General features: G+C 33.3%; 3 protein-coding genes across 4 annotated transcripts; 1 reads left to right on the top strand and 2 right to left on the bottom strand.

The window, feature by feature from the left end:
* Positions 1–210: 210 nt before the first annotated feature.
* On the top strand, positions 211–12,523 carry LOC104904969 (hypothetical protein). Of its 2 annotated transcripts, none has more exons than XM_048639567.2 (6): positions 211–729; positions 5,836–5,890; positions 6,350–6,492; positions 6,726–6,786; positions 6,874–6,939; positions 8,405–12,523. In XM_048639567.2, the coding sequence occupies exons 1-5, from the start codon at positions 535–537 to the stop codon at positions 6,888–6,890; spliced, it is 471 nt and encodes a 156-aa protein (XP_048495524.1). In that variant the 5' UTR covers positions 211–534; the 3' UTR covers positions 6,891–6,939; positions 8,405–12,523. The 2 variants fall into 2 exon arrangements, with proteins under 2 accessions (XP_048495524.1, XP_010691710.2); XM_010693408.4 differs by lacking the exon at positions 8,405–12,523 and adding an exon at positions 7,668–8,007 and having other exon boundaries at positions 215–729.
* On the bottom strand, positions 9,142–9,773 carry LOC104904979 (hypothetical protein). Its single transcript, XM_010693420.3, has 2 exons — positions 9,434–9,773; positions 9,142–9,318 (listed from the first exon to the last, which is right to left on the bottom strand). Exons 1-2 carry the CDS (start codon positions 9,771–9,773, stop codon positions 9,302–9,304), a joined length of 357 nt encoding a protein of 118 aa, XP_010691722.1. The 3' UTR covers positions 9,142–9,301.
* Positions 11,589–12,186, bottom strand: LOC104904987 (hypothetical protein). The gene has a single exon (XM_010693431.4). The coding sequence runs from the start codon at positions 12,184–12,186 to the stop codon at positions 11,659–11,661; it is 528 nt and encodes a 175-aa protein (XP_010691733.1). The 3' UTR covers positions 11,589–11,658.
* Positions 12,524–13,192: the final 669 nt, after the last annotated feature.

Here is a 13,192-nt window from a genome sequence, read left to right as displayed (position 1 = left end):
TTACGATTACAGAAACTAGAGAACTACTTTCCTTTCTTTACACCAGCCAGAAACTAACATCCTTATTTTTTTCAACCTCATACACCCGATTATATTATTCATCCCTAAACTATATACGAGGGAAGGTATATCCGCATACGCCCCGCCCGATTCCCATCCTTAAAAAACAACCTTCTATACAAATTCTTTTTGGGGATTGCATATGAGTCTACAAAATATTAAATGAGGGCACATGGGAGATATATGATAAATGGGGCAAATAGGGAAATAAATCAATTTCGGTTGGCTTATAAATAGGAAGGAGGCCGTTACAGTTTTCTTCCCCTCTCATCTGCAAGCTTCACGTGTTCGATCTTTCTCTTCCATTAAACTTCCCTTAATTCTCACCCATTTCAACTTCTTCTTCTTCTATCTTCTGTCTACATTCTTCTTCCCCCTGTTTCATCTACTTATTATAGCAAATTCTTGTCGGTGATAGTAGTTTTTATAGTTAAGATTTCTTCATCAAATCTTTAATTAAACATCACATAAATTATGTCGAAGAATTCATCCAAAAAAGTCACCTCCTCTTCTTCTTCATCATCTTCTTCTTCTTTTATTAATGATAATTATAATAATAATAATTCTGCTGGTGCTACTTCTAGTTCCACCATTGCTGACCTTTTTGGTCCTAAGCCTTCATCTTCTTCCTCCAGCATATTTGGCTCTGTGTTTGGTCCTACATCAATGGTACCCACTTCTCTTTATCTTCATCTTTGTTTTTATTGTATCTTTTTATATTGAAGCATTTATAAAGTACATATTGATGTTGTTAGGATGTCGTTAGCTGATGTCAACTAGTTTAGTTGGTTAAAGTCTTCAGAAGTAGCGTCAAATAACTGGGATCAAATTCGGTCTATATCAATTGTCTTTGTGGCTCTCCGGCATGAAGAAAAACATATTGATGTTCTTGAACCCAAGTTACAATTTTGTTTGATTTTACCTTTTTGTGCATGCTTTTTTTTTTTTTTAAGTTATATAAATGCCTGAAAATTTAGGAAATTAAGATCATTTTCATTTATTTTCTTCCATTTCTAGAGTGTGACACCTGAATTAGGAAACAATAAATTCCGTAAAAAACTCTTTTTTTTTCCCCTCTTTATGCAATCGTGACTTTTGATATAAGAAATGGAGAGAATCTCGCTTAAAGGTTTTTGTGCAAATGTGTAATCATACCCACTAAGACTCATTCCTACTGAAGTCTTCCATTTATTGGTTTTCACACTATTTATATGTGAATTTCCTATGGATGTCATAGGTTGACCTATTATTTGAGTTTAACCTAGTCTTCACTAATCACTCCTAATGAAATAAACAATGGAATTAAGAAGTTGGTATTAGAAAGGTTAAAAAAATTACCCTGGTTGATTTATATCGTCTTGAGTTGGTTCTGCTTCCTCTATTTTCTAACACGACTAATCGTCGTTTTAGGGTTTTAAAAGAATTTTACTTAACATATTTCGTGTATGCATCGAAAAAGAGTTGAGTTAAGCAAAATGATGATTTGTGTTTCTCAAAGACCTTATTCTATTCTTTTTTTAAAGTTAAACACTGCCTAGGAATCTTACCAAAAATGTCAAATATTTTTAGAATCACTACTAAGAACTTTAAATTTCATGTGGATATTATGAATCAAACATTAGAACTTTAATTTGTTCATTTTATCTCCTTCTATTTAGATTTCAACTACAGATGATGTATCACAAACAACAATAATGTTACAGTTAAAAAAGTTGTTTGTTAGATATCTTTTGTAAGCTTAGGCGTGATATTCACGAGCATGCTATATTTGATAGCTTAGTATAAAAGGGATCGATTCTCATTACCGGTCAGCACCAAGCCCCCCTCCCCCGCCGCCCCGCCCATCCACCACAGGGGATCGACGGCTATACTCGTGATCCGCACCCGAGGGGTCAGCTCCTAGGACTATGTATTGTGCTAGTTGATTCCGTCACTCCCTCTTTAGTCTATACCAGCAAGGTAATTTTTGTGTGTGTTGTGGTCCTGTGAAGTGACAATCGTATGCGAGAGTGGTGCAAAGGAAGAAATTGCGCATGAGAGACAATGCTAGATATGCTGACACAAGGAGCTAGGGATTTGGGATTAAAATTAGTTCTTGTCCCGGACGATACTCCCCGGATTATTTATCAATGTGCATTTGAAGTCTTCAAAAATGAACATAGTATCTTGTCTTTAAAAGATTTTTTTCCCTCGCAAATACCAACATGAGTATTGTAGCGTAGTTGGTTAGTGTTTCAGCATATCAAATAAGAGATCATGGGTTTGAGTCTTGAAACACACATTTTTCTTGCTTAATGTCTTATTTGATTGTGTGGGGAAAAGAGAGAGTATATATGACAACATGTCATTTATTTGTCTTGACACAGGGATTGCATTTTTTTAACGTGAAAGATCATTAGTTTATTTAAAGTCATACAACATCTATAATAAAGATTAAAAACTAACAATTATATATCAAATTGAAAAAAATATAATGTTAGTATAACCACGATCTTTAAGTAGATCAAACATTTAATAAAACCTCGTCTTTCACATCGTTGTTTAATGCAGCCTTGTAATAGGAATTGTATATTATTAGTAACACATAAATTTCAGGTATATATGTTCGTTAGAAAAGGGTTATTAATTCATGCTCTTATGCAAAGTTATTAACAGTTTCAAACAATGAAAGCATGCATATAGTGAATTACACCAGCAATAATTTCATTCACATTCAGTTGGCTTCCATAATTTGCGAATTTCTGTTTCTCAATGCAACAATTCTGCTTAATATTGGCTTCTGTTATTTTTATTTGCCTTATTCTTTTACAATTTTCTACTATCTTGTTTTAACTATTCTTTTGACTTATTTGCATGTCTTTATGATCTCACAATATTTTGTTGGTATTTCTTGTAAATTTTGTCTTTTGGTGCAATTTCAAAGGGGCTTGTTCATATCTTCAATGATGCCTCTTTTTGGCACCTTTGCCTAAGGTGCTAAGAGACGTGAACTAGTAACTAATGTATAGTGTCCAAAATTTGCTTGATTTAGAGCTTTAAGTTTTGTTACTTTTATTGCGCTACATCAAAAAGTTGCCGACCTTTTTTGAAAGTTTATCTTCAAACTGTTATCTTCCATATGAAAATTGAGTTTTTTTTTTTCTTTCCCCTTTAACCTAATCTTTTTCTCCTTTCTAGTTTCGGTGGTAAAGATTAAGGAACTACTTAAAATAATCAGTATGTCTTTCATGTTGATGTCATGCGTCTAATAGTGGTGAATTTTCATAATTAACGTTATATTTGTAATCTTATTACAACCTTGTTAATTTTTATCAGTAACCTCGTGTATGTATTATTGGTAACCCTATTTATGATTAAATAGCCCACGTTGCACCATCAATTAATGATATAGCGTTTTAGATATCTTTTTTTGTTTTTTTTTTTAAATAGAAATTTCATTGATCGAAGGTTAAACAGCATCTATAATAGATTTTAAAGAAAAACAAAATATAATTAAACAGGGTTAAATCAAACTTGTCTTCGAAAAAACTATAATAAATTATATCGAACAATACAGTGCAATCTCCTTGTATTAAGCTGAATCAAGCAGTTATCGATGAGAAAGTCTATCATTCTGATATAGTTTTGGAAAAACATTCTTGATCGAGCCATGTTAACCGCATCCGAGATTCCAATACCTTTATGTTGAGTCTCGAACTTCAGCCAATGAGAACAATTTCTCATACTTAAAAATAAACAGGAGAGAAGGAGATCTTCATAACATAGACTTAAAACCTATAACAAGGTTTGAAGAGATCTCATAAATAGATATTAATTTATTCAACAAAACAAGAAAAGGAACTAAAAACTGAAAATAAAAAGGGAAAAGGGGCTTACCATGGATGAAAACATCCATAGCATCCCCTAAACTGTTGAAGAAGGGTAAAGGAGGCTAGGTTTTTAGAGAGAAAAGAGAGAGCAGGGACGGCTAGGTTATTGTTTTGATTTTGCGTCCTAAATATCTTATTTGTCATTTTAAGCAAGTTTTATGTAATTTACACTGAAACATTGAAAAATTACTCTCATAAAAACATTTCTTTCTACATTTGTCTCTTTTTAGTTACTAAAGATATGCTATATAAGTGTCTCAATTTAGTTGCTATGATTTTTGTTCTTTTACTATAGTCCTTCCATTATTTTACCTTCTTTTTTTACCTATATCATTCTGATTTATTTTACTCTTTTGTTTGTCATCTACCTGTCAAATAATAGTTTTTTCAACCTCCCTTATATGTATTTTCTAATAAATTTGTCATTTTACAATATATCAACTAAAAAAACGAAAGGAGTATGTTAAATATGGACCTGGGCCGCACCCATTACACGAAAAGAGAGTGAACTTTACAACTTCCACACTCCTCCTTACATGTGAGGAGCCAACTTCACAAGACAAATGAGGTTCCACTTTAAAACCATTTGATAATAAGGGAAATAGTCTCTTTGCGTTATAAAGTGAAACTATCTCTTATTTAATTAATATGGACTCTTATATATAGTATGCGCTATACATCATAGCTTCAACAGAATATCATCTTTAGGATGGAAAAAGTACTCTTAAAATGTCTCTCTTAAGAAGTTCTCATTGACATCCGAAACCAAGTACAAAAGATGGATTCTTACTTAGATGCCTGTTCTCCTAGACCACATGAATTGACAATGACCCCGCAACGATAATCTTTTTAATGGTCGATATTTCATGTTGTCAAAAGATTAGTCACTTCATAACATGTTTTAGGAGATTCAAGAAAAGGATAGATGTATAACAGCTTATCTATCAATTTTGGCGTATTCGATTCTATAAAATGTTTGCTTCTTTTCTAAAAATATATTCTTAATTTATGTGAGACTAACTCTTATTAGGTACTTTTTCATACATTATCTAGTTAATTATTTACTTAACAACCCTATCCCTAGAATAATACACGCATATTCCTAAAGCTTCTTTTTATCCAGCAAATTAAGACTCTTAAGATAAATAGTTATAGTTGAAGATGTCCAGCTAAGTATAATATAGTTGACTAAATTTCTTTAGACAACGCGTGGACCTTTTGGAAAACTTATACTTCCTTCATTTCGTTTTAAATGCAACAAAAGAATATTTTATATCTCACAAATATTACTCTTTGTTGCATTTAAAACGTAACAGAGGAAATATTAAAAATGTAAGTTTCCCGCTTTTAATAGATCATTAAAGATATTTTATTACGGTTAGTTGAATTTCACAATACATTAAATTCGATTAGTAGTGGTAAAGTACTACTCCCTCTGTTTCAAATTATAAGGCATTTTAGCTAAAAGAATTTGTTTCAAAATATAAGGCATTCTACAATACCAATGTAAGATTAAATGCAACTTTATATTATCAAGATGATCTTATAGGTTATTTTGTATTATCAATACAATATTTAATGTCAATTTTTGTTACCCATGCAAATCTAACTAAAATTAATTAAATTCTTAATCTGTGTGCAAAAACCTTAAACGACTTATATTTTGAAACAGAGGGAGTATCCACTAGATAAACCAAGTTTTATTCCACCTTTTCACTTATATTTTTTAAATTTTAGATTCTTTAATTTAATCAAAACCTTAGAGAGTAATTATTAACTACTCACCATTAAGTATGCTCGCTCTATTCCCTCCATATTTATGTTTTTCCCCGAGTTTATTTTATATCTTTCCTTTTTTAAGATATTTTATTTGATTATGATCAAATATCAATCAATTTTAATATAGGGGAGAGGAAGAGACTCTACAAACCAAGTGGGAAATTACAGACATGGTGTTCCTGGTACGTAATATATACTCCATCCGTTTCATTTTAATTTACTCACTTCATTTTGGGGGAGAACCAAGGAGAAAGTATAAAAGTATGAGAGAAAAACTGAAAAGGTGGAGAGGGAAACTGAAAAGTGAAAGACAGAAACAAAAGAGTGGTTTAAATTATTAAAAAGTGAATGACATGGGAAAAGAAGGAGAAAGTTGATGTGATATGTTACCAAAAATAGAAAAAGCAATATGTATACGATTAAAAGAAGCGAACTAAAAAGAAAATTGTGTAGATTAAAAAGAAAAGGATGAAATACTACTCTTTATACTAAATTAAACTATTATCATCATGCAAAATTAATAAAAAGATTAAAACTTTTATTACACATTCGTTTTCTCCAAGTATGAAGTTATTATTCAAATAAACTATAGATAATTGGTTGAATAATATTTGCATGTTTTAACTCTTACAACCTTGCAGGCGCACCTGTAAGCAAAGGAGAAAATAGCAATAATTCTTATTATCAGCAACAAACAGTCGATCAACCTTGCTATTTTACCTCTTCCATCTACTATGGTGGCCAAGAAGTTTATTCTCCAACTACGCGTTCCACTGAATCTCATGTGAGTGTAGTACTACATCTTCTACTTTGTTATACTTCCTGCGTTTCTTTCTTTAAGTGAAACACTTCTCTCTTTTATATAAGACAGTTTTACGTGACAAATATGTCACTTATAGAAAATGACGAAGTATTTCATATGATCTACATGTCTCTTTTCTAAGGCTACATAATGGATAATATTACACCATACTCTATATATATTTACTATAAAGATCTTAATTTATATTGTTTCAGTTCAAGAAAGATGAGCAGGAGGATGACCCTAATAGTGCTTCAAGAGGAAATTGGTGGCAAGGTTTGAATTGTCTTTTCACATACTACTGCCTTTGGTTTTGTGAGTTTTGTTCATTGATGTACTTAACTGTTAAAAAATATTTTTCAGGGTCACTTTATTATTAGTCCAAGATGCGACTTAAACGGGTGTAGCCTACCCCCTATGGAAACCAAGGTACTTTTGTATTTATTTTATACCGCGACAACTAATACCGTCTTGTCTTACTGAGCTACTAATGGATATTGCGTTTGAGATCGCGAAATGCAATTTTTTCTTTTTATTATTGTAATAATTAATTTATCAATATGAAACTAATCGTATTTCAAAAAAAAATTGTACTTCTATATTTCAAATAGCATAATTACCATTCTTTTCAGAAACTTTATTTTGTAGAAAAACAACGAAAACCCCTATTTTTCATACTTCCTCCGTTTTATTTTAAATTAAACGTAAAACCTTAACACGAGGATTTAGGAGAAGAGAGAAATAGAGAGAAAGAAAAAGTGAAACTCGTGATAAAGAGAGAGATAAAGAAGTGAGTACTAAGTATAGTAACATTTTATTAATTTTAAACCGCCTAAAATGGTAAATGTTTCATTTACTCTAAACGGAGAAAGTACATTATTTTCGTGATGCAATCCAATGCGTTAGCAAAAGAAGGAAAGCATATAACAACTTGTCTAGAATCTTTATAGCATTCATATACCAGATGTTCAGTAGACTTGTATGTGATGACTGATGATAGTAGTATATTACGAATCTGCATATTTTCAAATTTTCTCAACTTTTTTAATATTCTGTTGCATTATTTATTATTCTTCTAGTTAATATCAATTAGTACCAAGCATTTTGACTTTTACTAATGCGAAAATAATGTCCCCTTTATACCATTTTTGTTGCAGGGATATGGGGGGGACTGCTGCTTGATAGCTATCTTCACAAGTTATGAAATGTTGCAGAAGAGAATATACCATATAAGTTGAACTATACCAAAAACAGCTTTTTAATAACTAGCTAGTCTTAGAATAGCTAAGGCCTGAATTAAGTTACTGGGGTTAGTTTTTGGTCCCAGTTTTCTTGGAAGGCATAATAACTTAGCTTTACTTATTTTCTTAGGATCAAGCTTTGTCTGACATAATACTATATAGCTTAGTTTTTATGCTTATAGTATATGACTATCAACTTCTCTTTGTACACATAGTTGTTGTTATTAATAAACTACTATAATGTTAATTTTGTTTACTTCGCGCGTGTTTCTTTTGTATGAATAACTGGTGTTTAAAATATCGTGATTGTGTTTTTTCATATATAGGTAAAGCTAATGCAAAAGAAGGGAAAATAAACCCCAAAGTAACTAAGAAATAAAACGAGGAGTAGTAACTCCCATGATGTCCTCATAGAGAAGTGACAGACTGACAATTAACACAGGGGTAGATGAGGGTGTGCAAGGAGCCCAACAGCACAGGGCCCCTAAAATTATAAAGGCCTCAAAATATATTAATTTGAAAATTTTGCTTCATATTTGAAGAAATCACCATTGTTTCCCACCCTTAATAAATTTGTCAATTATTTATCTTTAGATATTCAACTTTCTATCTTTAAAACTCTAACCTTCCACCTTTATTTTTTATAAATTTAGGGGCCAAATTTTCATGTTAGAACCAGGACCCCAAAATCTTCAAGACGGCCGTATGACAATATAATGCAGGGGTGAACTAGCTCCATATTGTTAGTCTAATTAATGGTTGTCGTTTCTTTATTATATAAAAGTCGCGTCATTTTCGCCTTTACTTTCAGAATTAGAAAAGAAAGGATGTTACTTGAAGATGGAAAAGAGAACTTGAATATTGTTGTGGGAAGAGAAAATTACTCCAGCAGCTAGCTGGTTGAACAAGGCCATGTTCATGTTGGTTCACATGGTAGAGATATCCTTGTGCATTTCTATGCAATTTTTAGTTGTTCCACGTTTATTCGTATCACTTTATTAGGATTCAAGGGGAATAACTAGGCTTGTTAGAAGTAATATTAGATGATCATGGGCCGGCCACAAAGAATCCAGCCCATTGGGGCCCAACACATCAGGCTGAAAGAACATGTGGAGCAAGTACCAAAATGGTGTAAAAAGTGAATTCGGGCAGCCCAATCGAGTTGGGCTAACTTCATCAACTCTACTCTCAATGTTTATGGTTTTGTAAGAATTGACTTATCATTTTCAGGATCTTTTGTTTATCTGTGTATACTGTCGTAGATGATTCAATTTAGGTCTTGGGTGGTTCACGCAAGACTTTACCAACTAAACTAACGTTCACAAATCACGAAAGTCAATGTTAATGTTGGGTAGTTTTTTAAGTCAACTTCCCAGTTAGGAAACACCAATTGAAAATTGAAAACAATACTTTATTCATATCATCCAAGTTCTAATACATCTGTCTGTATTAGAAAAGCTAAGCACAAATGCAAGCTTCTATCGCCATATCCAACTATTCTTAGGAAGTTCAGTACTACATGTGATGTGATGAGATGGGTTCTTCACTCTTCAAGGCAATGTGTAAGCTGCAATACCAAATAAAAGAAAGGTCAGACATCAGTAAATCAGTATGAACAATTAAAGATGGCAAAACAATTATATATATATGTATGTATGTATGTATGTAATGCTGAAACTCACCACCACACTTGTACCCAACAGGGCGATCAGCTAAGTTGCATCGCTTAGGAATAGTAACAGCAACCTCAGGCTTAACTCCGGAACTTTTGGCGGTGTTAGAGAGCATCACTGCGCAGAGGCAGCTCGGGTTCTGGCCTAACTGTTTAATCTTAGCACAGCAAGCATCTGAAACTGGGGCATTCACATCCTGTCCTGCCACAGCACAAGGAACAAGTTTGTATGCCTCTCGTTCTGGCGATGCTCTCCCACACTCACCGTGAGCATTTACCCCATGAAATCCTGCAATGCAGAGAGCAAGAACAAACAGAAACAGAACAATTTGATTCACTGAAGATTTCATTGCTTTAGTTTTTACTGTGATGAAGGTATTTGTGTTAGTTGATCATTGTTAGGACTTGGGCAATTATATATAGAGGAAGGAGGAGCTATTGATTGATGCGAAGAGAACTATAATAATGTGCTCCATTATTTAGTGGAGGAAGCATTAGAAGAGTACAGGAAGTAATCTAGGATAGAAAGAAAGCACTTTCGGCTCCAAAAATCATTTCATTGGTGATCTGGCTCATACTAACAGGATTAATTAGGTAAATCAAATGCTAATGCTACCATAGTGGTTTTCACTACTGCATTCACCACATTGTAGATGATCTTACCGACTCCCAGTCCCCACAAGAAAGAACAAAAGAAAACAAAGACACTAACAGATGCGGATTATTGAGCTTAACTTATTTGTGTTGAACTTGACTTACTTTCGCGAAAACTTGTTCTAATTGATAAGAATAGTTACTGAGGGTTTGTTCTCTTCGGCATAAAACAGCTGAACTGAATTGAATTGAACTGAATTGAAGTGAACTGAACTGAACTAAATTGAACTGAAATGAATAGTGATATGTGAGAATAAAAGTATTGTCCGGAGCTGAACTGAACTGAATTGATCTGAACTGAATTGAACTGAATTGAACTGAAAATAAACTGGGAAGAACAGGCCTGAGTCTTTGTAAGAGGTGTTGGAATCTAATGCAAAGGCGTATGCAGCAAACTTGTTGGCTTTTTGTAAAACAGTAATTTTATGGGAAGGGTAAAGTAGTTGCCCGACACTTATTAAACATTACCTCCCCTTATTATCGTCTATTAAACATACCCTAAATACACTCTTAATTAAGCTAGAAGTTAAACAGGTCCAAAATCTTTGCATTTTATACCATACACTTGGGTGTATCATACTCCCTCTGTTTTTTTTTATCTTTCTCACTTGGAATCTTGACACTATTCATACATAGAGAGAATCTTCCCAAATGTTCTCAATTTATAAGAAAAAACATAGTCATGTGGGGTCTTGTTTGATTCGTCTCAATTAGTACTTTGTTAATATTCAATCGTTATAATTTTTACTAATATATAATGAAAGATATTTAAGTTTTAAAACGTGCATTAGAAGACGCGCACAGGAAAGTGAGAATGATAAAAAAAACAGAGGGAGTACATCCTAAGGTAATTTATTTGCTCATTGCTCAATTTTGGAGAGCTTCAAAAGAGCAATGAGCAAAAAAACATAATATTCGGTACACGATACACCCGGGTTTATGGTGTAGGTTTTGCAAAATGTTGAGTTGAGCAAGTTCACGTGAAGATAATGCAGCTAGCCTAATAAATGCCCAGTTATCAAAATGGAGGGAATTTACAACTTGCTATGGTGAAATCCATGATTTGCATATTCTGAGCTATATACAACTTCCAAAGTGTAAACAACACACAACAATTTCATGCTAAAAGAGCACATTGCTAGAATGCAAACTTTAAACTTACACACTACAATAGAATCCATAAATCCTTTCAGCTTAGTAATTCAATAAACAGAATCAAACCAATATCTATTTCGAAATGCGAAATTCTTAACCATAAAGAGGCCATGTTAAAGATGATTATCAATCTAATGGATTCCAAAATCCTGAACAGTTTTTTGATGTCTCAAAAGTTGCAATTGAGATACCAAATATACAGAATTCTTACAACACTAATATATGCTTCATACTTAGTAAGCATTATATTCACACACAATACACAATTCAAGTTACAATCAATCAAATCCAATTAGGTTGCGTTCTCTTCACCTGAAAGGTGTCTTAACTCGACATCGATCAGTTCCAATCCCGTATACTCATAAGGTCTAATAAGGTCTAATAAGTTCTGCGTTACTCAAACAAATGAGAGTATCATTATTACAATTAACGAGTAAAAGCATAAAGAACAAAAACAATATAAATCAAAAGAGCAGAAGGAACCAAAATAACAAGAGGAACAATAGCAGCAATAGCATGAGAACTCCCACAAGACAAACTACCCAACTTAATCTGAACTACATTAACCAAAGCCAACATCAGAAAAGCACACCCAGAAACAGATCCAATAGCAGAGACAAGCATGCCAAAACGAAGGCCCGATGTATGGATCAAAGCCCGATAAGAGTCGTAATGGGCCGGAATACGGAAGGCCTGTTTAAGGCCCAAAGCAACGAGGCTAGAGAAGAGGAAAGAGGAGAAAGAGTAGACGTGGAAAGCTACTATGTTTTCAGCAATGGAGGTGTTGAGTGAAGAACAAGATGGGTCAGTGATGAGTGTGTTTGATGGATCATTTGGGTTCCATGAAAGGCCTAAGAAAACTGCTAAGGTGAAGATGGAGTTTACGTGGATTATGCCGTCGAGTGCGCTGATGTGGATGGTGGTTCCTAAGGGTTTCTCGTGGAGGTGAGACATGGTTGGTGGAGGTGGTGGAGGGGAAAGTCTCACTAAGAGAAATCACGAAAGGAAAGTGAATCAAATGAACACTCAATAAGGAACTAGGTATTACATAATCTGATCTGAACTGACTTGATCTAACTTGTGCAGTTACACGTGTTGTTAAGCTAGTAGCTTAATTTTGATTGAAATATTACAATAAGTTGATTGATCTTTCTATTAAAAAATGTAATAAGTTAATTGATGATGGAACTGAGGGAGAGGTGGTAGTTTAGTCGAGTACCATCTCGAAAATTCCAGAGCAATTGCCCAGGGTTCGAATTTTCATCTCAATAATATGTTGGATGTTTAATTCTGGATTGTTTAATCTTGTACCCAACCTCTGAGCTGATATACCCTGCAGGCTAGTAGTTTAGTTTAGCTGAGGTTGATCTATGAACCAATTATCTTTCCTAATTAAAAAAAAATGATGGATCTTAATAAATCTCAGACCAATTTGAATAACTCATTACTTGAATATGACCTGATTGAACTAGATCTGAGCAACATTTTTGCCACCACCACTTTAGGCACTTTTGTGGATGATATATGGTACGTGATTATGATATTATAACATATTAATTCGATATATATAGTACAATATCATCATTATTTAATGTTACTCCCTCCGTTTCCTAAAGATCTTCCCACTTACTGTTCCTACAGATACCAAGGAAAATCAAGTTGTGTGGGGCATGTTGTGAGTAAAGTAGGAGAGAGAAAGGGGTTAAGATAAATAAACAAATAAAAAGGGGTTAAAGTAGGAGAGAGAAATGGAGTAAAATTGAATTAATAATGTAATGGTGGACCATATGATAGTGACATGAGAGGGTAAATATGGAAATTTGTTTTGCCAAATAAGGAATAAAGCAAAAGTGGGAAGATCTTTTGGAAACACCCTTAAACGGAAAGAGGGAAGATCTTTAGGAAACGGAGGGAGTACAAGACAAGGGTGTAGCTTATAATTGTTGTTTGTTCCTCTTAT

Source organism: Beta vulgaris, chromosome 2 (genome assembly GCF_026745355.1).
Source record: "Beta vulgaris subsp. vulgaris cultivar EL10 chromosome 2, EL10.2, whole genome shotgun sequence".
Lineage (NCBI taxonomy): Eukaryota > Viridiplantae > Streptophyta > Magnoliopsida > Caryophyllales > Amaranthaceae > Beta > Beta vulgaris.
The sequence above is the reverse complement of the archived record's forward strand: the minus strand, read 5'-3'. Positions and strand labels throughout refer to the sequence as shown.

Excerpts from the sequence above, each read along its gene's own strand:
- LOC104904969 (XM_048639567.2), top strand. The coding sequence starts at position 535 with ATGTCGAAGAATTCATCCAAAAAAGTCACCTCCTCTTCTTCTTCATCA. Across the intron at positions 730-5,835 it reads TGTTTGGTCCTACATCAATG|GGGAGAGGAAGAGACTCTAC; the intron begins GTACCCACTTCT and ends ATTTTAATATAG. Across the intron at positions 6,493-6,725 it reads CGCGTTCCACTGAATCTCAT|TTCAAGAAAGATGAGCAGGA; the intron begins GTGAGTGTAGTA and ends ATATTGTTTCAG.
- LOC104904979 (XM_010693420.3), bottom strand. The coding sequence starts at position 9,773 with ATGAAATCTTCAGTGAATCAAATTGTTCTGTTTCTGTTTGTTCTTGCT.
- LOC104904987 (XM_010693431.4), bottom strand. The coding sequence starts at position 12,186 with ATGTCTCACCTCCACGAGAAACCCTTAGGAACCACCATCCACATCAGC.